At 43.5% G+C, this 27,548-nt stretch overlaps 1 protein-coding gene across 17 annotated transcripts in view; it reads right to left on the bottom strand.

The window, feature by feature from the left end:
* Positions 1–27,548, bottom strand: part of LOC147114610 (focal adhesion kinase 1) — a 630,568-nt gene that overhangs the window by 363,742 nt on the left and 239,278 nt on the right. For all 17 annotated transcript variants that reach the window (XM_085992416.1, XM_085992424.1, XM_085992409.1 and 14 more), the window contains 2 exons: positions 26,087–26,307; positions 13,335–13,501 (listed from right to left, as the gene is read on the bottom strand). In XM_085992416.1, coding sequence (XP_085848542.1) covers positions 13,335–13,501; positions 26,087–26,307 — 388 coding nt within the window. The remainder of the gene's footprint in view (positions 1–13,334; positions 13,502–26,086; positions 26,308–27,548) is intronic.

Raw genomic sequence — 27,548 nt, forward strand, 5'->3', positions numbered from 1 at the left:
GCTATGTCCTTCAGGACTCAGCCAGCTCAGTCAGTAGTGGTGCTACCGAGCCACTCTTGGTAATGGACTTTGTAGTTCTCCACCTAGAGTGCATTCTATGCCCTTGCTACCCTCAGTGCTTCTTCCAAGTAATGTTCAACATGGAGGAGTACTGATTCATCAGCTGACGGAGTGCGGTTGGTAGTAATCCGCAGGAGATTTGCTTGACCTGAAGCCATGAGACTTCATGGGGTCCGGAGTCAATGTTGGAGGACTCCCAGGGCCTCTCACTCCCGACTGTATACCACTGCGCCACCACCCCTGGTGGGTCTGTCCTGCTGGTGGGACAGGACATACCCAGGGGTGGTGATGGAGGAATCTGGGACATTGGCTGAAAGGTATGATTCTGTGAGTATGACTGTGTCAGGCTGTTGCTTGACTAGTCTGTGGGACAGCTCTCCCAATTTTGGCACAAGTCCCCAGATGTTAGTGAGGAGGACTTTGCAAGGTCGACTGGGCTGGGTGTGCCGCTGTCGTGTCCGAAGCCGGCCGAGGTCGATGCTGGTTGGTCCATCCGTTTTTTAAATTCTTATTGTTTTTCATAGCAGTTAAGTACAACTGAATGGCTTGCTAGGCAATTTCAGAGGGCAGTTAAGAGTCAACCACATTGATGTGGGTCTGGAATCATAACCAATTAAACAACAACAACTTGTATTTATATAACGCCTTTAACGTAGTAAAACGTCCCAAGGTGCTGTACAGGAGTATTTTAAGACAAAAAATTTGATACCAATCCATATAAGGATAGATTAGGGCAGGTGACCAAAAGCTTGGTCAAAGAGGTAGGTTTTAAGGAGCGTCTTAAAGGAGGAAATAGAGGTAGCGAGGCGGACAGGTTTAGGCAGGGAATTCCAGAGCTTAGGGCCGAGGCAACAGAAGGCACGGCCACCAAAGGTTGAGCGATTATAATCAGGGATCCTCACGAGGACAGACTCTTGACAAACAACAGCGAACAAGGCTTTTAAGATCCTCCCTGGCTATATTGAGTAAGTAACATCCCAAAAGGATTATGGAAAGCTTTACAACATGGCACACGTAGACTTCCAAAAGCTGTTGAGAAAGTTAGATAAACCTGCTACAAGATTAGCTTAGAGCAGTGGCAATTCTAAGTAATACTTTGGAATGAATAAGAAATTGGCTGATGGGTAGGAAGCGGTGGGCACTTGTTACAGGATTATGTTTGGTGGGAGAACAGTGCTGAGTGGTGTGCCCCAGGGGGATCTTTATTGTTTCTCATTTATACTAACAACTTGGATCCAGAAGCTAAATGCAAACTGGTCAAATTCACAGATAATGTCAAATTTGCAAAGCATGAAGGCAGCTCAGAAATAACAAAATGAGTTAGCCAAAAATGCACAGGAGCAGAACAGTAGCCAAATAAACTTCCATAAGATGAAAGTACTGTTTTCTACAAATGGTGTTGAAATAGTTCTGACCTTAAGGAGTGCAAAAGCTGTGACCTTAAGGAGTGCAAAAGCTATCAGTAGGCTCAATGCTCAAAGAAAGTGCTTCATAGCCAATGACGTACTTTTGAAGTGCAATCACTGATGTAGACAAATGTGACAGCGAACATTCCCAAGGTGCGCGGGCACGCATCGATCGGGAGGTCCCGCGCAGGCCGATCAGCTGTTGCTGCTGGAAAAGATAGTGCTTGAAGGGACCACGCATGGAAAAAAAATTAAAGGGAACATTGGCGACAGCCAGTTGCACACAGAAAGGTCCCACCTACAGCCATAAGATAAATGACCATATAATCTGTTTTAGTGAATTTGTTTGAGGGATAAATGTTGGCTATAAAAATCAGAATAATCCTCCTGCTCCTCTTCAAATAGTGCAATGGATTTGGGGGCAGAGGGGCCTTGTTTAGCAGTTCATCCAAAAGACGACACCTTAGTAATGCAGTCCTCCTTCAGTATTGCACTGAAGTATTAGCCTAGATTATGTGCTCAAATCCCTGGAATGGGGCTTGAAATCCCAACGTTCTGACTCAGATCTGAGAGTTGTAGCACTGAGCTAAAGCCGACACCTTAACATGTCAAATCACTCCAAGCAATCAATAAAGCAAACAGAATTCTAGACTACAATAGCAAAATATTGCAGATGCTGGAATACTGCAGATGCTGGAAATCTGAAACAACAAAAAGTGTTGGAAACACTCAGCAGGTTGGGCAGCATTGAGGAGAGAGAAAAACAGAGTCAATGTTTCGGGTTGAACCATTTGTCAGAACAGTTCAGATGAAGGGTTCCACCCGAAACGTTGACTCGGTTTCCCTCTCCTCGATGCTGCCTGACCTGCCGAGTGTTTTCAGAATTCTAGACTATATAACTGGAACAATACACTAAAGTTGGAGGAACACAACACACAAAGGAGACACTTAAGTCCTGCAGGCATTTAAGAGAAGAGCTACTAGCACAAGAGGGTTAAGTTCCGAGAGGCAGAGCAAGAAACTTGGCCTTTTCAACTGTGCAAGGATATAACTAAGAACTGACCTTAGAAAGAGAAGATTTACAGTATAGATATGGTAGACCCTACTGCAAACTAAAGCACAACAATAGGACAAGGAGACACAGGCTCAGAACTAGTAAAAAGCAAATTTAGGATGGTTGTCGTCTTCTCACAAAGAATGATCAGCACGTGGAATGGACTTCCTGATAGGATAATGGGGGCAAAAGACATAGAATTATTTAACGATAAATGCCATGTTTAGGGGTGTTATGATTCAGACAATTTCCAGCTTCTTCTCATGTTTGCTGCTGCTGCTACTACAACTAGAACAGCAGCAACATTTATGTAGCACTTTTAATTTTCAAAATCATCCAAGGTCCTCCACAGAAGCAGAGCAAAACAAACACTAAGCCAAAAAAGGAAAGATTGGGGGTTGACCAAAAGCTCAGTTAAAGGGGCAGTTTTACGGAGGAGAGTAAGATGGAGGGGTTTAAGGAGGGAATTCCAGAAAATAAAGCTGAAGACATGGCCAATGATGGGGTCCATTTCCTCGGAACTGAATGTTGTCCAGTTGAAATGAAGAGGAAAGTCTTCACTATAAACCTTGTTTCAACAATGGTTTCTGACAGAGAACGGCATATTGTAATCACCCTCTATGTATCTTTCTTCTCACCTCCCCTTTACTTTTCTTTCTGATTACAGTATCTTTGTTACAGTGAAAGTAATCCATCACTATTTAACTGGATCACAACCTTTCATAATCTTGAAGATCTCAATCAGGTCACCCAAACCCACTCTGCTCCAGGGAAAAACAGTCTTCAAGTTCTAAAATCTCTCTTCATAACTTCAAAGCTATTTCTTAAAACAGTTTCATATTTAGGGTGCAAGGAATCACATATTTCAAGTACAAAATAGGTGTTTAGTCATAGATCTTTTAGAAAGTAATAAAACTATTCTATTGAATAATTATTATGTAAGAGATAGCATAATTTGTTAAACAGAGTATTTTAGTTACTGTGCACACTGGCAAATAAACAAAAGTGCTACACTAACATAAACCATGCAAGTAATTCTAAAAAGATACTGGCTCGGATTTTGCGGACAGCGGTGAAGGGACGTCGCTCGCCGCTGACTTTGAAAAAAGCTGCCCACAAAGATTTAGCGAGCTCTAGAGCATAGATTTCCTCTATTCTGACCTCACTTTGAATTTGGTGCCATTTATAGGCGATATGTGGCATCCAGCAACAGGGCAAACAGGCAGGCTGATCAGCCAATCAGATTGAATTCTCACAGACGCAAAGCAGGAGGTAAAAAGCATGGAATATAATTCACATTTTAATAAATTGTACAGAAAACAAAATAAAGATTGGGACATACACATGGAATGAAGGGAGAAGCTGAAATATCAAAAACTTTAAAAAGAATTAACTTTTATTATTTTTAAAATCATGCAATTTTTTAATGTTCTTCTGAGGGAATGAGACTCCATACTTGTAAAATTAGTTTTTTGGGGCCAGAGGTTGTTCAGCTGTAATTATGACTTAGTACAGCATTAAAAACTGTTCCTCCTGATTGACCAAGGCTTAACATTTTCATTGGTTTTTACAACAAGAATAGTGCGTAAAAATTTAAAATTCACGACAAATCAGTGATTCTGTGTTGATTGCATCTGCGAAGGCTACAACAGCGCAACCTGTGGAGGAGCAGGGTATCACTGACAGAAACTTATGGATTTCCACGTTTAACTGCTCAAGTGCGGACACCAGAACTAGCTGCACATGCATTCTACTGCCAGTAACAGTTTAATACTTGTCAGAAGACCGAGACAGTGTGATGGGGGTTTAAGTTGCAACAGTCAGAAGTTTTGCTGAATGCTGCAGTTATGTCTTATTTTCAGCAGCAGGCAGCAGCGTCAGCACTTCTATGCAGTAGGGCAGTCGGCCCCGATGAGAATTTGGGCAATGGAAAAAATGTGGTTGAATTTCTTTGGTCCATTTTCTTGATATGACTTTAACACTGCTTCAAAGGCAGCAAGTAACAGTGAGAATTTTAATGCAACACTTCACACTCAATCTGCTCCTTTTTGTGCCCAACACATACATACACACACAAATATATTATATATATATATATTATAAGAACATAAGAAATAGGAGCAGGAGTAGGCCAATCGGCCCCTCGAGCCTGCTCCGCCATTCAATAAGATCATGGCTGATCTGATCCTAACCGCCAATCTACTATCACAGAACTATCTCCTGAATCTAACAGAATTAGACACACGAAATAGGAGCAGGATCAGGCTACACGGCCCCTGGGCCCGCTCCGCTACCCACAGGGCCATGACGGATCCGAACCTAGACTCATGTCCAAATTCCTGCCCGCTCCCCGTAACCCTTAATTCCCTTTACTTCTAGGAAACTGTCTATTTCTGTTTTAAATTTATGTAATGGTGTAGCTTCTACAGCTTTTTGGGGCAGCATATTCCATGGACCTACCACCCTCTGAGTGAAGTAGTTCCTCCTCATCTCAGTCCTGAAAGAGCAGCCCCTTACTCTAAGACTATGCCCCCTAGTTCTAGTTTCACCCATCATCGGGAACATCCTCCCCGCATCCACCCGATCCAACCCCTTCACAATCTTATATGTTTCAATAAGATCGCCTCTCATTCTTCTGAACTCCAATGAGTAGAGTCCCAATCTACTCAACCTCTCCTCATATGTCCATCCCCTCATCCCCGGGATTAACCGAGTGAACCTTCTTTGTACTGACTCGAGAGCAAGTATGTCCTTTCTTAAGTATGGACACCAAAACTGTACGCAGTATTCCAGGTGCAGTCTCACCAATACCTTGTACAACTGAAGCAATACCTCCCTATTTTTATATTCTATCCCCCTAGCAATGAAAGCCAACATTCCATTGGCCTTCTTAATCACTTGCTGCACCTGCATACTAACCTTTTGAGTTTCGTGCACCAGGACCCCCAGATCCCTTTGTACTTCAGTACTTTCCAGTTTCTTGCCATTAAGATAATAACTTGCTCTACGATTTTTCCTGCCAAAGTGCATAACCTCACACTTTCCAGTATTGTATTCCATCTGCCAAATCTCTGCCCACCTACTTAGCCTGTCTATGTCCCCTTGCAGGTTTTTTATGTCCTCCTCACTCACTACTTTCCCTCCCATCTTAGTATCATCTGCAAACTTTGATATGTTACACTCTGTCCCCTCCTCCAAATCGTTAATATAGATTGTAAAGAGTTGGGGACCCAGCACTGATCCCTGCGGAACACCACTAGTTACTGATTGCCAGTCTGAGAATTAACCATTTATCCCAACTCTCTGCCTTCTGTTAGATAGCCAATCCTCTATCCATGCCAGAATATTACCCCCAATCCCGTGATTTTTTATCTCAAGCAATAATCTTGTGTGGCACCTTGTCAAATGCCTTTTGGAAGTCTAAATACACTACGTCCACTGGTTCCCCTTTATCCACCCTATATGTTACTTCCTCAAAGAACTCCAGCAAATTTGTCAAACATGACTTCCCCTTCATAAAACCATGCTGACTTTGTCCTATTAAATGATGATTATCCAAATGTCCTGTTACTGTCTCCTTAATAATGGACTCCAAAATTTTACCTACCACAGATGTCAGGCTAACCGGTCTATAGTTTCCAGCCTTCTGTCTACTGCCCTTTTTAAATAAGGGTGTTACATTAGCAGTTTTCCAGTCTGCCGGGACCTTTGCCGAGTCCAGGGAGTTTTGGAAAATTATTACCAATGCATCCACAATCCCTACCGCCACTTCCCTCAAGGCCCTAGGATGTAAGCCATCAGGTCCAGGTGATTTATCCGCCTTGAGTCCCATTATTTTACCGAGTACCATTTCCTTAGTGATTTTGATCGTGTTTAGCTCCTCCCCCCCTTTAGCCCCCTCTTTGTCCAGTGTTGGGATATTCTTAGTGTCTTCTACTGTGAAGACGGATATAAAATATTCATTGTGTTTTTGCCATCTCCATATTTCCCACCATTAATTTCCCGGTCTCATCCTCTAAGGGACCAACATTTACTTTAGCCACCCTTTTTCTTTTTATATAACTATAAAAACTCTTACTATCTGTTTTTATAATTTTTGCTAATTTACTTTCATAATCAATCTTTTTGTTATTTTTTGCTGTCTTTTAAAGTTTTCCCAATCCTCTATCCTCCCACTAGATTTGGCTACCTTATATGCCCTTGTTTTTAGTCGAATACTATCCTTAATTTCTTTACTTAGCCACGGATGGCTGTCTTTTCTTTTACACCCTTTTCTTCTCAGTGGAATATATTTTTTTTGGAAGTTGTGAAATAACTCCTTAAATGTACACCACTGATCATGTATCGTCTTACCCTTTAATCTATTTTCCCAATCCACTCTACTCAATTCCGCTCTCATACCTTCATAGTCTCCTTTATTCAAGCTTAGCACGCTTGTTTGAGATCCAACCTTCTCACCCTCTAATTGAATATGGAATTCAACCATGTTATGGTCACTCATTCCAAGGGGATCCTTTACCAGGACATTTTTAATTAATCCTGTCTCGTTACACAGGACCAGATCTAAGGTTGCTTGCCTCCTGGTCGGTTCAGTTACATACTGCTCAAGAAACCCATCCCTAATACACTCAATGAACTCATCCTCAAGGCAGCCCTGCCCAATTTGATTTGTCCAATTAATATGATATATATTAAACACACACAGAACATGCTTCATTCATTTCAGTTTTCTCAATGCAAGGCTTCCATGTCTTGATATATTTGTGTCCTCATAACATCGAGGTGTGTATGTGTGTCTCATGAAAGGTAGTCTCTTACAATTGTTGGCAAGCTGCAAAACAGAAAGGTTTAGACAATCTTATCTGCGCCTTACGATTTGCTCTGCCGAATACAATTTCATATTGCCAGGGTTGTTTTTTTAATCATTTACCAACTAGCTGCATCTAAAATAGACAAAGCCTGTGTTCCTTTTTTGGGGTTTTAAACTAGATATATTCCTTGCATTCAGCATCACTATCCAGGGGGCGAACGAAGAATTCTCATCACTGTACTCTGGCTTACTGTATGATGTCATGTACCACCACATGATGATCTCTGCTTTTGTAAGTGGATGAATAACACCATCAGCTTGTGGTAATGGCTATGAATTACTAGGCAAATTTATTGAACATATAAGCAGATAAAAGAACATACTCAGTGCAAACAGCATATTTATAGTAATTACAAATTTTTACTAATTTGCTCAAAGTGGTAGAAGCAACAAAGATGCATTTCCTAAACCAACTCTCAACACCAGACTGACTGTCGAAACACTTCTAACATAGCGATTAATACTATGGAGCTCGACGAATAAGCTGGTACCCCGATGGCTTCAGTCTGACTAGAGAGCTGAGCACAGGCAGCCCAATATAAAGCTACAAATCAGTAGCTCCAGTCCCTGTTCCTCTCTCAAACCTGATTTCGGTCTCAATAAATATCTATGTATCAATTAAACCTATTACTTTAATAAGATTTCTAGGATGGTAATTGTATTGGATGCTTGAATTGAACAGCTTGACTGGTTTTTGAAATATTATTTGATCTGTTCCAGCCACTTAGATCAACCCATGATTACAGTAAATTAGTATCTCAAGCCAGCCACGAGGGGCACTGCTGGACAGAATAATACTGTACTTGTGGTTGTGTTCAAGAGGCATTGGCATATTAGACTATCCTTTGTCCACAGGAACATGCTACTGATGCATATTAATGCAATTGGCATACCAGACCATAAAGAATATTCTGTACAGCCGCTAAGCTGTAAGATTCTATGATATAAAAGCAGTGAGATACAAAAAAAAGGCCAGAAATTACAGCTAAAGAATGTGTAGAACAGCTAAACAAAATGCTTCTTGTCCGAGGATGATAACAGTCCCAATTTTTAAAAAGGGTGATAAGGCAGAACTTTCAACAACTTCTTCGTCTTAGGCAGTCCCTCGGAACCGAGGATGACTTGCTTCCACATTAAAAATGAGTTCTCAGGTGACTGATGAGTCCAATGCGGGACCTACAGTCTCCGTCACAGGTGGGGCAGACGGTGTTTGAAGGGGCGGGTGGGTGGGGTGCTTAGGTTGACGTGCGCACCTTGCGCTGTTGGTGCTTGGCTTCCGCTTGCTCCTGGCGAAGACTCTCGAGGTATTCGGCGCCTTCCCGGATGCTTCTCCTCCACTTTGTATGGTCTTGGGCCAGGGATTCCCAGGTGTCGGTGGGGATGTTGCACTTTTTCCAAGGAGGCTTTGAGGGTGTCCTTGAAGCGTTTCCTCTGCCCACCTAGGGCTCTCTTGCCGTGTCGGAGCTCCGAGTAGAGCGCTTGTTTTGGGAGTCTCGTATCGGGCATGCAGACGATGTGACCCGTCCATCGGAGCTGATCGAGCGTGGTCAAAGCTTCGATGCTGGGAATGTTGGCCTGAGCGAGAACAGACATTGGTGCGCCTATCCTGCCAATGGATTTGCAGGATCTTGCGGAGGTAGCGTTGGTGGTACCTCTCCAGTGCTTTGAGGTGCCTGCTGTACATGGTCCATGTCTGAGACATACAGGAGGGCGGGTATTACTACTGCTCTGTAGACCATGAGCTTGGTGCCAGGTTTGAGGTCCTGGTCTTCAACACTCTCTTCCTCAGGCGACCAAAGGCTGCACTGGCACACTGAAGGCGGTGTTGGACTTCGTCATCGACGTCTGCCCTTGTTGACAGTAGGCTCCCGAGGTATGGAAAGTGGTCCACATTATCAAAATCCACGACGAGGCCTTGGACAATCAGGGGGCAGTGCTGTGTGGCGGGGGCAGGTTGGTAGAGGACCTTTGTCTTACCGATGTTTAGTGTAAAGCCCATGCTCTCGTATGCTTCCATTAGCTTGACTTCAGTAATAGGCAAGATTCTCGAAGGTTAACATTGGAGTTGCTCTATATAGGATATTTGCTCTTAAAAATGACCTAGATGTAGGTGTTGGGGGAATGTTCCGCAAGTTTGCAGAAGATACTAAGCTATGTCCTAGTGTTAGGACTGTAGAGGACGGTCAACTCCTGCAAGTAGATCATGATCTGTTGGGGGGTGAGCCCATGTTTGGCAAATGATGTTTAACTTAGAAAAGTGTAGTGTTATGCACGTGGGCAAGTCTAAAGCTAAATATACATACACCCTACAAGGAATAGATTTGAAGTCAGTGCATTGGAGAAAGGAAAAGATCTGTGTTATAGTACATTATTCTCTAAAGGTTCATGACCAATGGAGTGAAGTTATAGCTAAAGCATGCCTAAGGAGGAAGAAATAGGCTTCTAGGTTGTATTCAAAAGGACAATTCACCACAAAATAAAACATAATTTTGCGCTTGTACAAGACCTTGGTTAGGCCTCAGTTACAATACTGTGTCCAGTTTTGGTCTCCTCACATGGTGAGGGATACTGAAGCTTTGGATAGGTTCCAGAGGAGGGTCACAAGCTTGATTCTCAATTGAAAACACCTTAGCTGCCCAGATAGGATCAAAGAACTAGGTCTGTATACTTTAAAGAGTACACTCGGAGCGATTTGATTGAGGTTTATAAAATAATGAAGTGAGAAGATTGCATAAGAACATAAGAAATAGGAGCAGGAGTAGGCCATATGGCCCCTCGGGCCTGCTCCGCCATTCAATAGGATCATGGCTGATCTGAATCTAGACTCACGTCCACTTCCCTGCCCTCTCCCCGTAACCCCTAATTCCCTTATCTGCTAGGAAAATGTCTATCTCCATTTTAAATTTATTTAATGTTGCAGCTTCCACAGCTCTCTGGGGTAGCAAATTCCATAGATTTACTACCCTCTGAGTGAAGAAGTTTCTCCTCATCTCAGTTTTGAAAGGGCAGCCCCTTATTCTAAGATTATGCCCCCTAGTTCTAATCTCACCCATCAGTGGAAACATCCTCACCCATCCACCCGATCAAGCCCCCAGGGCTGTCATCCTACTGAACTCCACAAACAAACTCTAAAGCCTGCACATCTGCCAATGCACTTTATTATGGTTATGTTATGTTAATATACTACAAGCCAAATGGATGTTGAATGTTTAAATGTCTTAATCCAAATGTACACTCTCGGGAGCCGCAAGCCTACATTTTGTTGTACTGCACTTGTGCACTAACAATGACAATAAAAGTTGATTTGATTTTTTGATTTTTTTTTTATTTGATTTTTTTTGATTTTTTTTATATGTTTCGATAAGATCGCCTCTCATTCTTCTGAACTCCAATGAGTAGAGTCCCAACCTACTCAACCTTTCCTCATACGTCAACCCCCTCATCTCTGGAATCAACCGAGTGAACCTTCTCTGAACCGCCTTGAGAGCAAGTATATCTTTTCTTAAATATGGAAACCAAAACTGCACGCAGTATTCCAGGTGTGGCCTCACCAATACCCTGTATAACTGCAGCAAGACTTCCCTGTTTTTATACTCCATCCCCCTTGCAATAAAAGCCAAGATTCCATTGGCCTTCCAGATCACCTGCTGCACCAGCATACTAACTTTTTGTGTTTCATGCACCAGGACCCCCATGGAACAATTATTTCAACTGGATAGGTTAGCAGTATTGCCAACCCCATCGCCTCATAAATTAGGAGACAAACTCTTAGAAATCATGAGATTTGGTATAGAAATCATGAGTTGCTAGCTTTATCCCGACCCGACGCCTCGCTGACCTTGGCTCCCGGACAGGAAGCACATTACGCGACATTTGCTCCCGGTCAAGAAGCGCTTTCGGCCGTCACTAACCGATTACTGACATGAGGTGCCCTCATGGCTACAGCGTGCAGTCAATGACAGCCTGCACTCCCAGAAAGCCTGCTATTGCAGAAAGCTGACAGCCCTTTCCGGCTGACATCTGATGTCCAAGGGGAATGTAATATCTTCCTTGCCAGGGCTAACAATTACATCAGTGACTTGTTTGATACAGGCACTGACAGAAGATCACCTTATGTTACTTGTGACACCTGATGCAACCTGGAATGAGCCCAAGGCAAAAAAAGATAAAGGCCATAGTCAACGAATGGCCAGCTGGGAGAGTGGGCTGCAGGTCTTGTTCTAAGTGTTTGAACAGGTCTGTGACAGCTTGTTTGGAAAAGCGCAGCCTCCTGATGCACTTCAGAAAGTTGGCGGTAACTCACGGTGGGCCTATTGACCCTTTGTACTGGGTAAGGATGCCTGCAAACAGCCCTCCTCATGTGTGATCTCCTGAGAGGCCCAACTGCAGCACTTTGAGGTTCCCCACCTTGCTGCTCCTCTTCCTCCAAGCACAGTAGAGTACCCAGGATGTCTCTTATCTTGAGCCCTGTACTTCTTGAGGGTATAGAAACAGAGTAATAGCAAAATATAGCAAATTCCAATGCAAAGACTCGAAGAAATCCAGTCAGGTCAGTTGCACGTGGATACCAATGATCTGAGTGTCCCCTTCAATACCAGTTCTAAATGACGTTTCATGCCTGTACCGTCTAATAGTACTGGGTTGACCACACCATCCTCCTCCAACACCTCTCCTCCATCGTCCAGGGACTGCCCTCGCCTGGTTCCATTCTTAGCTATCCAGTCATAGCCAGAGACTCACCTACAATGGCTTTCTCTTCCCACTCCCACACCATTACATCTGGTGTCCCCAAGCATCAATCCTTGGCGCCCTCCTATTTCTCATCTACATGCTGCCCCTTGGCGACATCATCTGAAAACATGTCAGGTTCCACATGTACGCTGACGACACCCCGCTCTAGCTCACCACTATCTCTCTCAACCCTTCCACTGTCTCTAATTTGTCACACTGCTTGTCCAACATCCAGTACTCGATGAGCAGAAATTTCCTCCAACTAAATATTGGGAAGACCAAAGCCATTATGTTCAGTCCCTGCCACAAACTCCTTTCCCTAGCCACCAACACCATCCCTCCCCCTGGCAAATGTCTGAGACTGAACCAGGCCGTTCGCAACCTTGGTGTCATGTATGACCTCGAGACGAGCTTCCAACCACATATTCACTCCATCACCAAGACTGCCTGCATCCACTTCTGTAACATCGCCCGACTCCGCCCCTGCTTTACCTCACCTACTGCTGAAACCCTCATCCTTGCCTTTGTTACCTCTAGACTTGACTATTCCAATGCTCTCCTGGCCGGTCTCCCATTTCCCACCCTCCATAAACTTGAGCTTATCCAAAACTCTGCTGCCCGTCTCCTAATTCGCACCAAGTTCGGTTCACCCATCACCCCTGTGCTCGCTGGCCTACATTGGCTCCCTGTCCAGCAACGCCTCCATTTTAAAATTCTCGTCCTTGATTTCAAATCCCTCCGTGGCCTCGCCACTCCCTATTACTGTAACCCCCCTCCAGCCCTACAACCCTCAGATCTCCACGCTCTTGCAATTCTGACCTCTTATGCATCCCCAATGATGATCACTCCACCATTGGCGGCTGTGTCTTCAGCTGCCTCGGCCCTAAGCTCTGGAATTCCCTCCCCAAACCTTTCTGCCTCTCTACCTCTCTTTCCTCCTTTACGACGCTCCTCAAATCTACCTCTTTGACCAAGCTTCTGGTCACCTGTTCTAATATCTCTATGTGGCTGGGTGTAAAATTTTGTTTGATAACACTCCTGTGAAGCGCCTTGAGACGTTTGACTTCATTAAAGGCGCTATATAAATGCAAGTTGTTGACTGCAAACCAAAGTCACCATAGATCATAGCGGCCTTGTATCTTCATGATTTGTTTAGTTTGTCATTCTTACATTGTATCCATTATTTTCTGTATAATTTGAAACAGTTTCTTACCTCCATTCCTCCGCAGGATGATGCTGTTCAAACTTTTCACGCACATGTGAAACGCCCATGTCCGGATGCAGCCAGTGGACCTCTTCTGAATGCATATGGCTAAGTCGAATTCCAAAGCATGCGACGTTCTTAACTTTGTGCGAATCTACAATCTTCTGAATAATACCCTGAAACATGACATAGATGTGCAATTAGATTGAATTATCCAAAATAGCAAAAAAAATCTGACAACAGCTGTAACTGTCTAGCTTACATACCAATTTTGAAATCAACTCATTCAAGTTTCTGCCAAATATACTTATCAGAAAAGGCTGAACAGGTTGGGGCTCTTTTCACACACACAGAATCCCCACAGTGCAGATAGAGGCCATTTCGGCCCATCGAGCCTGCACCGACATATATCCCACCCTATTCCCGTAACCCCACGTATTTAATCCCCTAACACTAAGGGTCAATTTATCATAGCCAAATCAACCTAACCCGCACATCTTTGGACTGTGGGAGGAAACCGGAGCACCCGGAGAAAACCCACGCAGACACAGGGAGAATGTGCAAACTCCACACAGCCAGTCGCCCGAGGCTGGATTTGAACCCGGGTCCCTGGCGCTGTGAGGCAACAGTGCTAACCACTATGGAAGACTGAGGGGTGACCTAATAGAGGTCTTTAAAATTATGATGGGGTTTGATAGGGTAGACATAGAGATGATGTTTCCACTTGTGGGGGTGACAAAAACTAGGGGCCATAAATATAAAATAGTCACCAATAAATCCAATCAGGAATTCAGGAGAAGCTTCTTCACCTAAAAAGAGTGGTAAAAATGTGGTAGTTGAGGCGTATAGCATAAATACATTTAAGGGGAAGCTAGATAAGCACGAGGAAGAAAGGAATAGAAGGATATGTTATATGGTTAGATGCAGAGGGGTGGGAGGAGGCTCATGTAGAGCATAAATGCTGGCATAGACCAGTTGGGACAAATGACCCGTTTCTGTGCTGTAGATTCTAGGCAAGAGTAAGTGGGTGACGCACCCAAACAGGCAATAGGACGGTTGGCGCATGCACGGAAATGCTCTGCCATTTTTGCATCGTTTCTTTCTCTGATGAACTGGAAACTCAAAGTTTGATTGGAACATAATTTAAATTCGTCATGGGACCTTTCCAAAACTTGCCCACTTTTAAGGCAGGCTTTAAAGCTGTTGCTACACAAGCTCTGTTGCACTTCAGTAGCTACTTCATTGTCTTCACTAGCTTCAGCTCAGAAAATGCTTCTCAAAAGTTTGTATTAACTGTATTTCCATCCAACCTGACTGGAGCATTTTCTTGGGTGAGAGCAAAACATTGAGTCAGATATCAGCAGGTCAGTTTGTTTCATGTCTGATTTACTACTACCTTTGTAGTGCTTGTAATTTCACAGAATGCTTCTTCAATATTGACTGGCCAGTTACTGAGAGCCTTGAAAGTTAGTAACAGCCACGTTCTAATTTTGAGCATCACTGATAATATCCTGCCTGCTAAATGGTTGTTTTTTTCTGCAGTCTAGAAAATCTAGGTGCTATTTACTAACTGACACTTCATAGAACACATACTGTACAAAATAAAAACATGGAGAAATAGCTTTCAAGGGTAGCAGTGGAATTAAAGGTTTTAAACATTACTGCTACACTAACTTTACCCTCCTGATTTAGAGGATCCGAACGCATTGTTTTAGTTCCTATTTACAAACTTCCTAAGTATAATGTGTATTATTTTATATGCATTTTATACTAAAGCATAGAATTAGATCGCAGTTTTGTTCATCTGCTTTTATTCAGAATGTATCATGCTGAAGTAAGAGTTCACCTTTTTTAATCAATCAACTGTTGCATGAAGCTGGATTAAATCCCACAAGTTCAACAATAGATTCAAGTTCATAACACAGAAACAACATTTGTAGAACACAGGAATTGCTGGATGAAAAAAGACCAGAGTCTATCTAGTTGACCTTCTACCATCCTGGTAGTTACATGATACAATGATAGTGGAGTTGTTGACTTAAAAAAAATATTTTTCTCCAATATGTCAATCAGTTGTCTGTTAATGTTCAGACTACGAAGAATAATGAGGTATAAAGGTAATTAGTTATGATAATTTTTTGTAAAAATTCTCTCTCGGGATATGGGTGTCGCTTGCAACGCCAACATTTATTGTCCATCCCTTGTTGCCCTCGAGAAGGTGGTGATAGGCCTTCTTCTTGAAGCTCTTCAGTCCTTGTGGCGACGGTACTTCCGACAGTGCTGTTAAGTAGACAGTTCAAGGATTCTGACCCAGCAACGATGAAAGAAATGTCCAAGTCGGGTTGGTGTGGGACTTGGAGGTGATTGGGTTCCCATGCACCTGCTGCCCTTACCCTTCTAGGTGGTGGAGGTCACAGGTTTTGAAAAGAATTTGGGAGGTGTTGTCGAAGAAAATTGGAACCTTCTACAAGAATGTTCATACATATATTGTGTTACATTAAGATATAACCAGAATCTAATGCTTTCCATGAGCCACCAATCTATTACTGTACTCGGTGTTTCTGATTTCTCTGTTTTCTTATTCTTCAGGTTCCCAACCCAGTTAAGCTTTACCAGGAGCCATCCATGTAAGTCACTATCACTTGAAGGTGGTCAAACATAGCTTGGATTCCCTTGGGCTTTCCTTTTTCCCTCTTCCGGAAAGTGCTGTGCCTCCATCTGGTGCTTTTGCCAGTGTAATGGTGCTAAAGTTTACGAGCTGCTTTGTCTCTTGTGGAATAGATCCTCAAATCCAATGGATCCCTGCTAACCATGTGAGCAATGACACCACATAAGTCAACTCAAATCCATCAGAATACAATCTGGAATGCGACACTCAAACAAATTATTTTGATGGATAGATCCCTGAAAAATGTAACACTTAAAAATATAAACAGCACAAAACCATAACTGCGACTATTTATAACACATCTGGTTTGTTCTTAGTGTGATAATTATAAACCATAACTAGACAAGAGCAAAAAAAGTAAAAAAATAACCTTGAGATTGGACAAAAAGATTGAATATTTAACGTTAAGGAAAATAATACTTTTATTCTAAAATAAAATACTAAACTCAACTCAGGCAAAAATGACCTCCTACTGTGTTAAAATTTCTACGTTCTATATTTGAAAATATTCACAAACATACATTAATGGTATTAAGGGGAGGCTAGATAAGCATGAGGGAGAAGGGAATAGAGGGTTATGCTGATAAGAGTTAGGTGAGGAAAAGACGGGAGGAGGCTCGAGTGGAGCATAAACGCCAGCATGGACTGGTTGGGCCGAATGGCCTGTTTCTGTGCCGTATATCCTATGCAATCCTATGTAATTATGCTGTTGAAAACCACATGTAAACTGATGTGCATTTTATGTACTCATTCATAAGAACAGTTTCCATCCAACTCATTTGTTTTAACATGTGTTACATGCTTCAGCATGTTCCCCCTCTGAAGAACATAAGAAATAGGAGCAGGAGTCGGCCATTCAGCCCTTCGAGCCTGCTCCACCATTCAATAAGATCTTTGACCTCAACTCCACCTTCCCACCTGATCCCCATTTCCCTTAATATCCAAAAATCGATCGCTCTCTGTCTTGAATATACTCAGCGACTTAGCATCCACAGCCATCTGGGATAGAGAATTCACAACCCTTTGAGTGAAGAAATTTCTCCTCATCTCATTGAATTTTATACGTTTCAATGAGATCACCTCTCATTCTACTCGGGATTATAGGCCTAGTCTACTAAATCTCTCCTCATAGGACAATCCTCCCATCCCAGGAATCAGTCTGGTGAACCTTTGTTGCACTTCCACTAAGGCTTGTATATCCTTCCTTAGGTAAAGAGACAAAAACTGTACACAATATTCCAAGTGTGGTCAAACCAAAGCCCTATATAATTGCAAAGACTTATTTACTCATACTCCAATCCTTTTGTAATAAAGGCTAACATACCATTTGCTTTCCGAACTGCTTGCTGTACCTGCATGTTAACTTTCTGTGATTCGTGTACAAGGGCACCCAAGTCCCTCTGAATATCCACATTTCCCAGTCTCTCACCATTTAAAAAATATTCTGCTTTTCTATTTGATGCGCTATCAATTATAATGGAGAAGATCCTCACACCAGCATGCCTGGACTTAGATCATCGGGAGGCGGACTCATCCACCAAGTTTACTCACTGGTTTAAGTGTTTCAAAAAATTCCTGACCGCCTCCGAAGCAATCAAATCGGACGAGGACAAACTGGATGTCCTGACCTCCAAAGTGAACCACCGAGTGTACTCGGTCATCCAAGACGCGACCTCGTACGCGGATGCTATCAAGCTCCTCAAGGACCAGTACACGCGCCCAGTGAACGAAGTGTACGCCAGGCACCTCCTGGGGAGTCGTAAACAACAACCTGGGGAATCGACCGTGGAATACCTTCAGGCACTGTCTGTGCTTGGCCGGGCCTGTGGTTGTAAGGATGTAAAGGCCGCCGTGTACACAGAGGAACTTATCCGGGACGCTTTTGTAGCGGGCCACAGATCCAATTACACACGACAGCGACTGTTGGAGCAGAGTAACCTCGACCTCAACAAGGCCTCTGAACTCGCACTATCGTTGGATGCAGCCTACCAGGGCATGGATGCCTACTCCTCTGCACCGTGGACGCCGCGGGGAATGACAGCCTGGGACACGGTAGGACCGCCTCATAGCGCCGTGCCACCCCAGCCACACCCCAACAACGGCCCAACTACCGCAGCAGTGTCCCAAGGCCAGACAGCAGTGCCCCAAGGCCAGAAATGCTACTTCTGTGGCCAGGCAAAACACCCCAGAGCGCGCTGCCCGGCGAAAAACGCGATCTGCTCGGGCTGCGGGAAGGGACACTACGCTAGCGTCTGCAGGGCCAAAGCCACCCCGAACCCCAGCAGCGCCGCGTGTGGGCCATGCGGGCCGCCATTTTGGACCTCCCCGACCGTGTGCGAATCACCGGTACAGCAGCCATTTTGGACGCCTCCAGCCACATGGGGATCATGGACGCCGCCATCTTGGACGACAGCCGGGACGCAGCAGGCCCCCGACACCGCCTCATCTGATACCCGCAGCGACACACCGACCCCTACGCTGGCATCCGTTACACTGGACCAAGCGAGACCGCACCAACTGGCCAGTTCCACAATGGACATTAAGGTAAATGGTCACGATACAATCTGCCTTTTTGACTCTGGGAGCACGGAGAGCTTCATCCACCCCGACACGGTGCGGCGTTGCTCTCTCCCAGTCCTGCCTGCGCAACAGCGGATTTCTATGGCCTCCGAGTCCCAGTCGGCGGACATCGGCGGCTACTGCGTGGTGACACTCGTAGTAGACGGGACCGTGTACGATCATTTTAAACTTCTGGTCCTGCCTGACCTCTGCGCTGCCGTCCTGCTGGGGTTAGATTTTCAGTGCCACCTTAAAAGTGTTACGATGGCGTACGGTGGACCCCTACCCCCACTCACAGTCCGCAGCCAGCAGCTTCCAAATTGCCCGCCGCGCACCAGGTGCAACCTCTCCACACTCAGAGTCACCCCCCCACCACTGTTTGCTAACCTCACCCCCGACTGTAAGCCCATCGCCACAAAGAGCAGGCGATACAGTGCCGGGGACAGGGTTTTCATTAAAACCGAAGTGGAGCGGCTCCTGAAAGAAGGGATTATTGAGGGCAGCACCAGCCCCTGGCGAGCCCAGGTTGTGGTCGTTAAGACCGGCGAGAAGCAGCGCCTGGTCATCGACTACAGCCAGACAATAAATCGCTACACCCTGCTGGACGCCTACCCACTCCCCCGTATAGCTGATATGGTCAACCAGATCGCGCAGTACCGCGTCTTCTCGACCATTGACCTGAAATCAGCGTACCACCAGCTCCCCATCCGCCCTGAGGACCGCCAGTACACTGCCTTTGAGGCAAACGGCCGCCTCTATCACTTCCTTAGGGTTCCCTTTGGCGTCACCAACGGGGTCTCCGTCTTCCAAAGGGAGATGGACCGGATGGTAGATCAAAATGCGTTGCAGGCCACTTTCCCATATCTGGACAATGTGACCATCTGCGGCCGTGACTTGCAGGACCATGACGCAAACCTCGAAAAATTCCTCCGCACCGCCCAACTCCTAAACCTGACATATAACAAGGAGAAGTGCATATTCCGCACAAACCGCCTCGCCATCCTTGGCTGTGTTGTGGAACACGGAGTCATCGGCCCCGACCCCGACCGGATGCGTCCCCTTATGGAACTTCCACTGCCCCACTGCCTCAAGGCCCTGAAGAGGTGCCTAGGGTTTTTCTCCTATTACGCCCAGTGGGTCCCCTACTATGCGGACAAGGCCCTTCCGCTGATCAAGTCCACCTCTTTTCCCTTGACGGCAGAGGCCCGCTTAGCCTTCCACCGTATCAAGGAGGACATTGCCAAAGCCACCATGCACGCAGTGGACGAATCCATCCCCTTCCAGGTGGAAAGCGACGCGTCCGACTTTGCCCTGGCCGCTACCCTCAATCAGGCGGGGAGACCCGTGGCCTTCTTTTCACGAACCCTCCAAGGCCCGGAGACCAGACACTCCGCTGTTGAGAAGGAGGCCCAGGCGATTGTGGAGGCTGTGCGTCATTGGAGGCACTACCTGGCCGGAAAACGATTTACCCTGCTCACTGACCAGCGTTCAGTTGCTTTTATGTTTAACAACAAGCAGAGGGGCAAAATCAAAAATGACAAGATCTTGAGGTGGAGAATCGAACTTTCCACCTACAACTACGAGATCTTGTACCGGCCCGGGAAGCTAAATGAACCCCCGGATGCGCTATCGCGTGGCACCTGCGCCAGCGCGCAGATCGATAGACTACGGGTCCTCCACAATGACCTCTGCCACCCGGGGGTCACCAGGTTCTTCCACCTCATCAAGGCCCGCAACCTGCCTTCCTCTATGTTGTTAATAAAATTGATGCGCTATCAATTACTCATAAAAGACTGAGAGTTAGAAGAGTAACTAAAGGCTTTTATTAACAACAGAATGGAGGTCTGCCTCGAGTGGTCGACCGGTCCAGGATACCAAGGGCTGGGGAGCAGTCACCTTTATACTAGGACCTGTGGGAGGAGTCAGCCGAGGCATGTCCAGGCATGTACACAGTGGAATACAAACAGGACAAACAGGAATACAAACAGTGGTTTACCACACTATTTTTCCGATCAAGGTAGATAACTTCACATTTCTCCACGTTATATTCCATCCGCCACTCACTTAAACTGTCTATCCCTTTGCAGCCTCCTCACAACTTACTTTCCCGGTAGCTTTATATCGTCAGCAAACTTGGATACACTGCACGCGGTCCTCTCATCTAAGTCATTAATGTAGATTGTAAATAGCTGAGGCCCCTTGCGGTACCCCATTAGTTACAGCCTGCCAGCTCGAAAATTACCCGTTTATTCCTACTCTGCTTTTTGTCCATTAACCAATCCTCAATCCATGCTAATATATTACCCCCAATCCGTGAGCCCTAATTTTGTGTAATAACCTGTGTGGCACCTTACTGAATATTTTTTGAAAATCCAAATACACTACATCCACTGGTTCCCCCTTATCTACTCTGCTAGTTAAAACCTCAAAAAACTGTAGCAGATTTGTCAGACACGATTTCTCTTTCATAAATCCGTGTCGACTCTGCCCAATCCTGTAATTTTCTAAGTGTCCTGTTACCACGTCCCTAATAATAGATCCTAGCATTTTCCATACTACAGTACTGATGTCAGGCTAACTGGTCTATAGTTCCCTGCTTTCACTCTCTCTCTCTCTCTCCCTCCTTTCTTGAATAGCGGGGTACATTTGCTTCCTTCCAATCTGCAGGAACCGTTCCAGAATCTAGGGAATTCTGGAAGATCAAAACCAATGCATCCACTAACTCTGCATGTAGGATGTAGGCTATCAGGTCCAGGGGATTTGTTGGCTTTTAGTCCCATTAATTTCCCTAGTACAATTTCTTTACCAATACTAATTTCTCCAAGTTCCTCATTCTCACTAGACACTTGGTTCCCCACTGTTTCCGCAATGTTTTTTGTCTCTTCATCCGCAAAGACAGATACAAAATATTTGTTTAATATCTCTTCCATTTCCTTATTCCCCATTATAATTTCTCCTGTCTCTGCCTGTAATTATTTGTTTAATGTCCCTGCCATTGCCTTCTTCCCTATTATAATTTCTCTTGTCTTTGCCTGTAAGGGACCCACGTTTACTTTAGCTAATCTCTTCCCTTTTACTATCTGTTTTATGCCTCTTGCTAGTTTACTCTCATATTCTCTCTTCTCCATCAATTTCTTGGTCCTCCTTTGCTAAATTCTAAAATCCTCCCGATCCTCAGGCTTACTACTCTTCTTGGCAACATTATAGGCCTCTTCTTTTAATTTAATTCTATCTTTAACTTGTCTTGTTAGCCACTGTTGGACCAATTTGTCGGTGGGGTTTTTATTCCTTAAGGGAATGTATATTTGTTGTGAATTATGAATTGTTTCTTTAAATGTTTGTCATTGCTCAAGTACCATCATATCTTTTCATCTAGTTTCCCAATCTACCTTAGCCAACGTACCTACGTAGTTTGCTTTGTTCAGATTTAAGACCCTAGTTTCGGACTAAACTAAATCACTTTCAAACTCAATATAAAATTCTATCATATTATCATCACTCTTTCCCAGAGGCTCCTTTACTACAAGGTTATTAATTAACCCTGTCTCATTGCACAATACTAGATCTAAAATAGCCTGTTCCCTAGTTGGTTCCTTGACATACTGATCTAGCGAATTACCTTGAATACATTCCATGAACTCATCCTCTGCACTACAGGTATTACTGCAATTTAGTTTACCCAGTCTACATGAAAATTAAATCTATTTAGGGGCATGATAGGCTAGAATCAAGAATGAGTAGAAATGTTAACAGCACACAATTACAATAACTTGTAATTATATCGTGCCTTTAACGTAGTACAGGAAACTTTGAGCTATCCAGAAGTTGAATGTCCGGCAACTTTGATCTAACGGCAGAAATCAGCAGCTGTTTTGGTTAGGTGTTTTTTTTTCTCCTAGCATTCTTTTCACAGGCAGGCTCTGGAAAGCGTCTTTGTCGCTTAGCAACAGCTTCAGAGACGCTTCCAAGCTACTAGGCCGAGTGTTTACAAGCTGTTGCTGAGCAACAGTGTTTGTGGTCAGACATGGCAGGCTCCAGAAAGCGTCTCTGTATCTTAGCAACAGCTTCAGAGACGCTTCCAAGCCACGGGCCGAGTGTTTACAAGCTGTTGCTGAGCAACAGTGTTTGTGGTCAGATACTGCGATGAAAAGCTCCTATCTGATAACATTGACGCTGGTCTATCCGGAACTTTTTTTAAAACGGCAGTAGCTCGGTCCCATGGGTGCCGGATAGCACAAAGTTTCCTGTAGAATGTCCCAAGATGCTTCATAGGAGTATTAAGAGATGAAAAAGAATTTGACACCAAGCCAGATAAGGAGAAATTACGGCAGATGATCAAAAGCTTGATCAAAGAGGTAGAAACATAGAAGATAGGAGCAGGAGTAGGCCATTCGGCCCCTCGAGCCTGTTCCTCCATTTAATGAGATCGTGGCTGATCATCCAAATTCAGTACCCTGTCCCTGCTTTCTCCCCATATTCCTTGATTCCTTTAGCCTTAAGAAATATATCTAACTCCTTCTTGAATATATTTAATGAATTGGCCTCAACTGCCTTCTGTGGTAGAGAATTCCACAGGTTCACCACTCTCTGGGTGAAGAAATTCCTCCCCATCTCAGTCCTAAATGGCTTACCCCTTATCCTTAGACTGTGACCCCTGGTTCTGGACTCCCCGCCAAAAGGCATGGATGAGGGTTTCAGCAGCGGATGAGGCTTGGCGGGACGGAGACGGGCGATGTTACAGATAGGTGGTCTTAGTTATGCCGCGGATATAGGGTTGGATGCTCATTTCAGGGTCAAATATGACACCAAGGTTGCGAACAGTGTGGTTCAGCCTCAGACAGATGTTAGGGAGAGGGATGGAGTCGGTGGTCAAACTATATCCAAGTGTTTCAGGAATTACATTTGGTGAAAGATTTGTGTGAATGTTTAGTGTGAAAACATTTCATGATCGAACTGCTACAGAGTCCATATTTTTAGAGACAGCATCTTACCATAGAAGTGGAAATTTGACTGACCATGAAAAGCATCAATTAAAAAAAAAAGACTTCATCTTCAGTTAAACACACTACCTATATCTTATTTAACAGCAAGTTCTGTACAAGATTAAATGTATTCAACAATGACATTAAATAATACATTACCCAACACTCAGTATTTGCTGTACAAAGTTAATAGGTTATCTTCCCTCCCTCTCTATAGCTAATCAGCGACTATCAAACAAAGACTTGTGCATTCATATCACCTGTGCAGGGCATCTGAAACGCTTCAGTCAATGAATTTCTTTTCAAGTGTACTTGTTCTATGTAGGCAAACAGACAGCTAACTAGCACACAGCAAGTCCCACCAACAGCAAAAACTAGATAAATGACCAGATATCTGTTCCTGGTGGTGCTGGTTAAGAGAGAAAGGCTGCCTTGCCCTTCTTGAACAAACAGACTCAGTTTAACATATCATCCAGAAGACAGCAGCTCTAACACTGCAGCACTCGCTCAATGCTGCATTGAAGTATCAGCCGATATTATGTGCTCAAGTCCTGGCATGAGGTTTGAACCCACAACCTTCTGTCCTAGAGGCAAGAATGCTACCAACTGAGCCAAGCTCAAACTCGGCCACATTTACATTTTATTTGCAATCCGCTGTGTGCCTATAATGGGAAAACGGTACTGGTCCAAAATAAAATAACGTGCCAGTTTGAGGTCAACATGCTTGCAAAGCCTTTCACCAAGTCATTCTAGGATGCTATGAAAATAATGACCATACTAGTAAACTGAATTATCAAGGAGCAATGTTCATTTTTTTTTTTTTTTAGTAAGGATATAATATTTGAAAACCAACCAGCAGTAATGGGGTACAACAAAATAATTAAGCAAGTGATATTGTGGAAAATGCAGTCTACAAGTTTGAGTAGGTTGTAGGCTACCATCATGTCGCTGATTATCTTACAGAAGTGAAATACCTACCACTACATTTACCATGCCAAAATATTGGTCAAATAAAAACTACCGATGCCCATTACCCCAATGATGCACATCATCACAAACATTCTCAAGTTTGAAACACTTCAAGAGCCATAATTTACCTGACTGTCTTTGTAACATAAGCTGAAGTACAAAATTAAAAATGACAAATATAATTGATAGTTCCCAAATTCTGAACTGTAAAATTTATTTGGACTTCAAAAAAAAATCAATCTAACTGTATATTGGATCCAGTTTCCAGTTGCAAGTGGAGAAGCTAGTACAGAAGCTACTAGAGGTTTAAAGCAAAAATAAAATTGTGTTCTTGTTACACTGAGTTTTGTGCTGAATTTGCACCTATAGCAATGTAAATTTGGCTTAAAAATCATGGCACAGAGCAGCAGATTCCCACTCTGATTTGTCTCTGATGCCTCCACCAAGACTCATGCAAAGAGGGTTCGCAATCTGTCCTTACGATTTTTTTTATATTGTATGTATAGGGGGGTGATGCACGTATTCATGGAGCACAATGATCAAATAATTAGGGTACATTTATGACTTATTTTAATATACATAAATATTGAAACATACATTTCCACTAATTATTGAAAATTCATCTCAATGACATTCAATTGCAATATATAAACCAAAAATACAATACAACAGTAACTAGTTCAACAGTCAAGAATACCAGGCAAATTGCAGATAGTCCTAGATGTCTTTATTCCTGCTCCTACTTCTCCAAAACAGACAACAGTTGATAATTCATAGGCTCTCTGATGAGAAATTTGCTCACGGCTGTAAATGAACCCAATCTGGGCTGCACCATTATTGCAACTCTTTCAAATATGCATTGTACGTAATTTTGAAGTGACTACTGCTACATACTTCCACAAAAGCTAAAGTAAGGTCATAATAAGGGGAACCACTAACTTACTATTCTTCCCATTGAAAATGAAGCAAATGGAAGAAAATACATCACTGGCAAAACCATAGCCTTTTGCCTGGTTGTAGGAAGAGGCCAAACTGGCTCAAGTTGGCAGGATTCTGGCCTCTGGCTTAAGTGGCGTGACTTCAAGTCCCACACCAAGACTTGAAGACCGAATCTGAGCTGAACTCCTGCACTGCATTGTTGGAGTCCCATTGTTCATGATCGTTTAAAAAAATATATACATGCTTTAGGCATCTTTGTGGGATTCTTCTTTTGAGTTTTTAAACAATTTTCAGCTTAAACTTGCCAAGAATGTTGTTTCCCCCAGTCTCTACATTTTTTGAGAAACAAAATTAGTTTTGCTATGCTGATAATGTTTGGTAAGGTTTGTATAGTTTATCATCTCCTTTCCAGTATAGAAAAGTTTTTTTTAAACCTAAATAAAACTTTATAGAATTATAAACAATATGTGAGAATGACAAAACCAAAAGTAGTATGTTTTGCTGATTTTTTAACATGAACATTTCACGCCAAAATGTAAATATTTCTTTCTTAATTTAAAAAAATAACTTAAAATCAAAAACTTGAGTTATCATCGAAGAATAGTGTTCTATCAAATTTCAGCTGAATAAAAACACTGACTCACCCGGACATCCGTGGCATCACCATGCCTGATGTTCATGGCCCAGGTTGAGGGCTCATTATTACTCTCAAAATAATGGAAGACCTTCAGCACTCGTTCCATGGCACCAGGGGACCGTTCCATACTCAAACGGGACTTGGCTCCTGAACCTGCAGTGTGATTCAAGTTTGGGTCAAGGTAAGCAGCTGCCATGCTTCTGCGGGATGCTATGTGTCGGTCATATTCTGTGAAGAAAGAAAATGAAAGTTAGATGCAGAAATCTATACTCCAAAGAAAAGTTTTTTTTTTTTTTAAAACCAAAAATCAAACCCATATGAAGTGTTGGAACGAAGTGTATTCAGTGAATGTCAGTGTATTAGTATATGAAACAGGAAAAATTGAATTTAAAGCAAAATGTTCTTTGTATGCTGCTCATCATCTCCACATATATTCCACTGCATAATTATTTCACACACGAATATTGTACCAATCGTTTTGAGTTTTGATAAATGGCTCACAACCAAAATACGAACAAGACCCGAGTTGAAATAATGCCTTATCATATCAGCTGTCAGCGGTTGCCTCAGTGATAGCACTCTCACCCGAGTTGGTTCAAACCCCACTCCAGAGACTTGAGCGCATAATTTAGGTTGACACTTGACTGCCGAGAGTATGCAGGTGCTGTCTTTCAGAAAAACGTTAAATCTTTGAGGCCCTGTTTAGCCTCTCAGGTGGACGTAAAAAATACCCTGCCACTACTGAAAGAACAACAGTGGAGTTCTCCCAATGTTCTGACCAACATTTATCCCTCACCCAACATCACGAAAAGCTGATTATCTGGTCATTTATCACTTGCCATTTGTGAGACCGTGCTGTGTGCCAATTAGGTGGCACAACTGCCTACAGTTGACAAGTATGTGATTAACTGCGAAGTCTTTAGGACATTCTCAGGTTGTGAAAGGCACTAAATAAATGCAAGTTCCAGCCCTAAAACACTCAGAGATCTCGGTGTTCCTCCAACTCTGGCCTTTGCCCCACCATTCGAGGCTGTGCCTTCAGCCACCTAGGTGCTAAGCTTTGGCCTTTGATGGTCCTTAAAACCTGTATCTGTCACCAAGCTTTTTGTCACCTGTCCTAACGACGACTCCTTTGGCTCGGTGTAAATATTTGTCTGATTGCTCGCCTGTGAAGCGCCTTGGGACGTTTGATTGAGTTAAAGGCGCTATATAAATGCACAAGTTGTTGTTGTTGTTTCATTCTTGCTTTTATTCCTTCAGTGCATAGGAACATAGGAATTACTGGATGAAAAAAGACCACTGTCAATCTTGTTTGACTTCTACAATCCAGGTAGTCGCATGATTCAACAATAATGAAGTCGTTGACGAATCATGGCAATCAATCTCTATCAATTAGTCTACAAAAGATCCAGACATGAGGCAATGAAAGCCTCAGTGATGGAAAACTTTGGGCATCAAAGTCACTCCTC

This window comes from Somniosus microcephalus, chromosome 7 (assembly GCF_052327205.1).
Source record: "Somniosus microcephalus isolate GS21.2 chromosome 7, FLI_Smic_1.0, whole genome shotgun sequence".
Taxonomy (NCBI): Eukaryota; Metazoa; Chordata; class Chondrichthyes; order Squaliformes; family Somniosidae; genus Somniosus; species Somniosus microcephalus.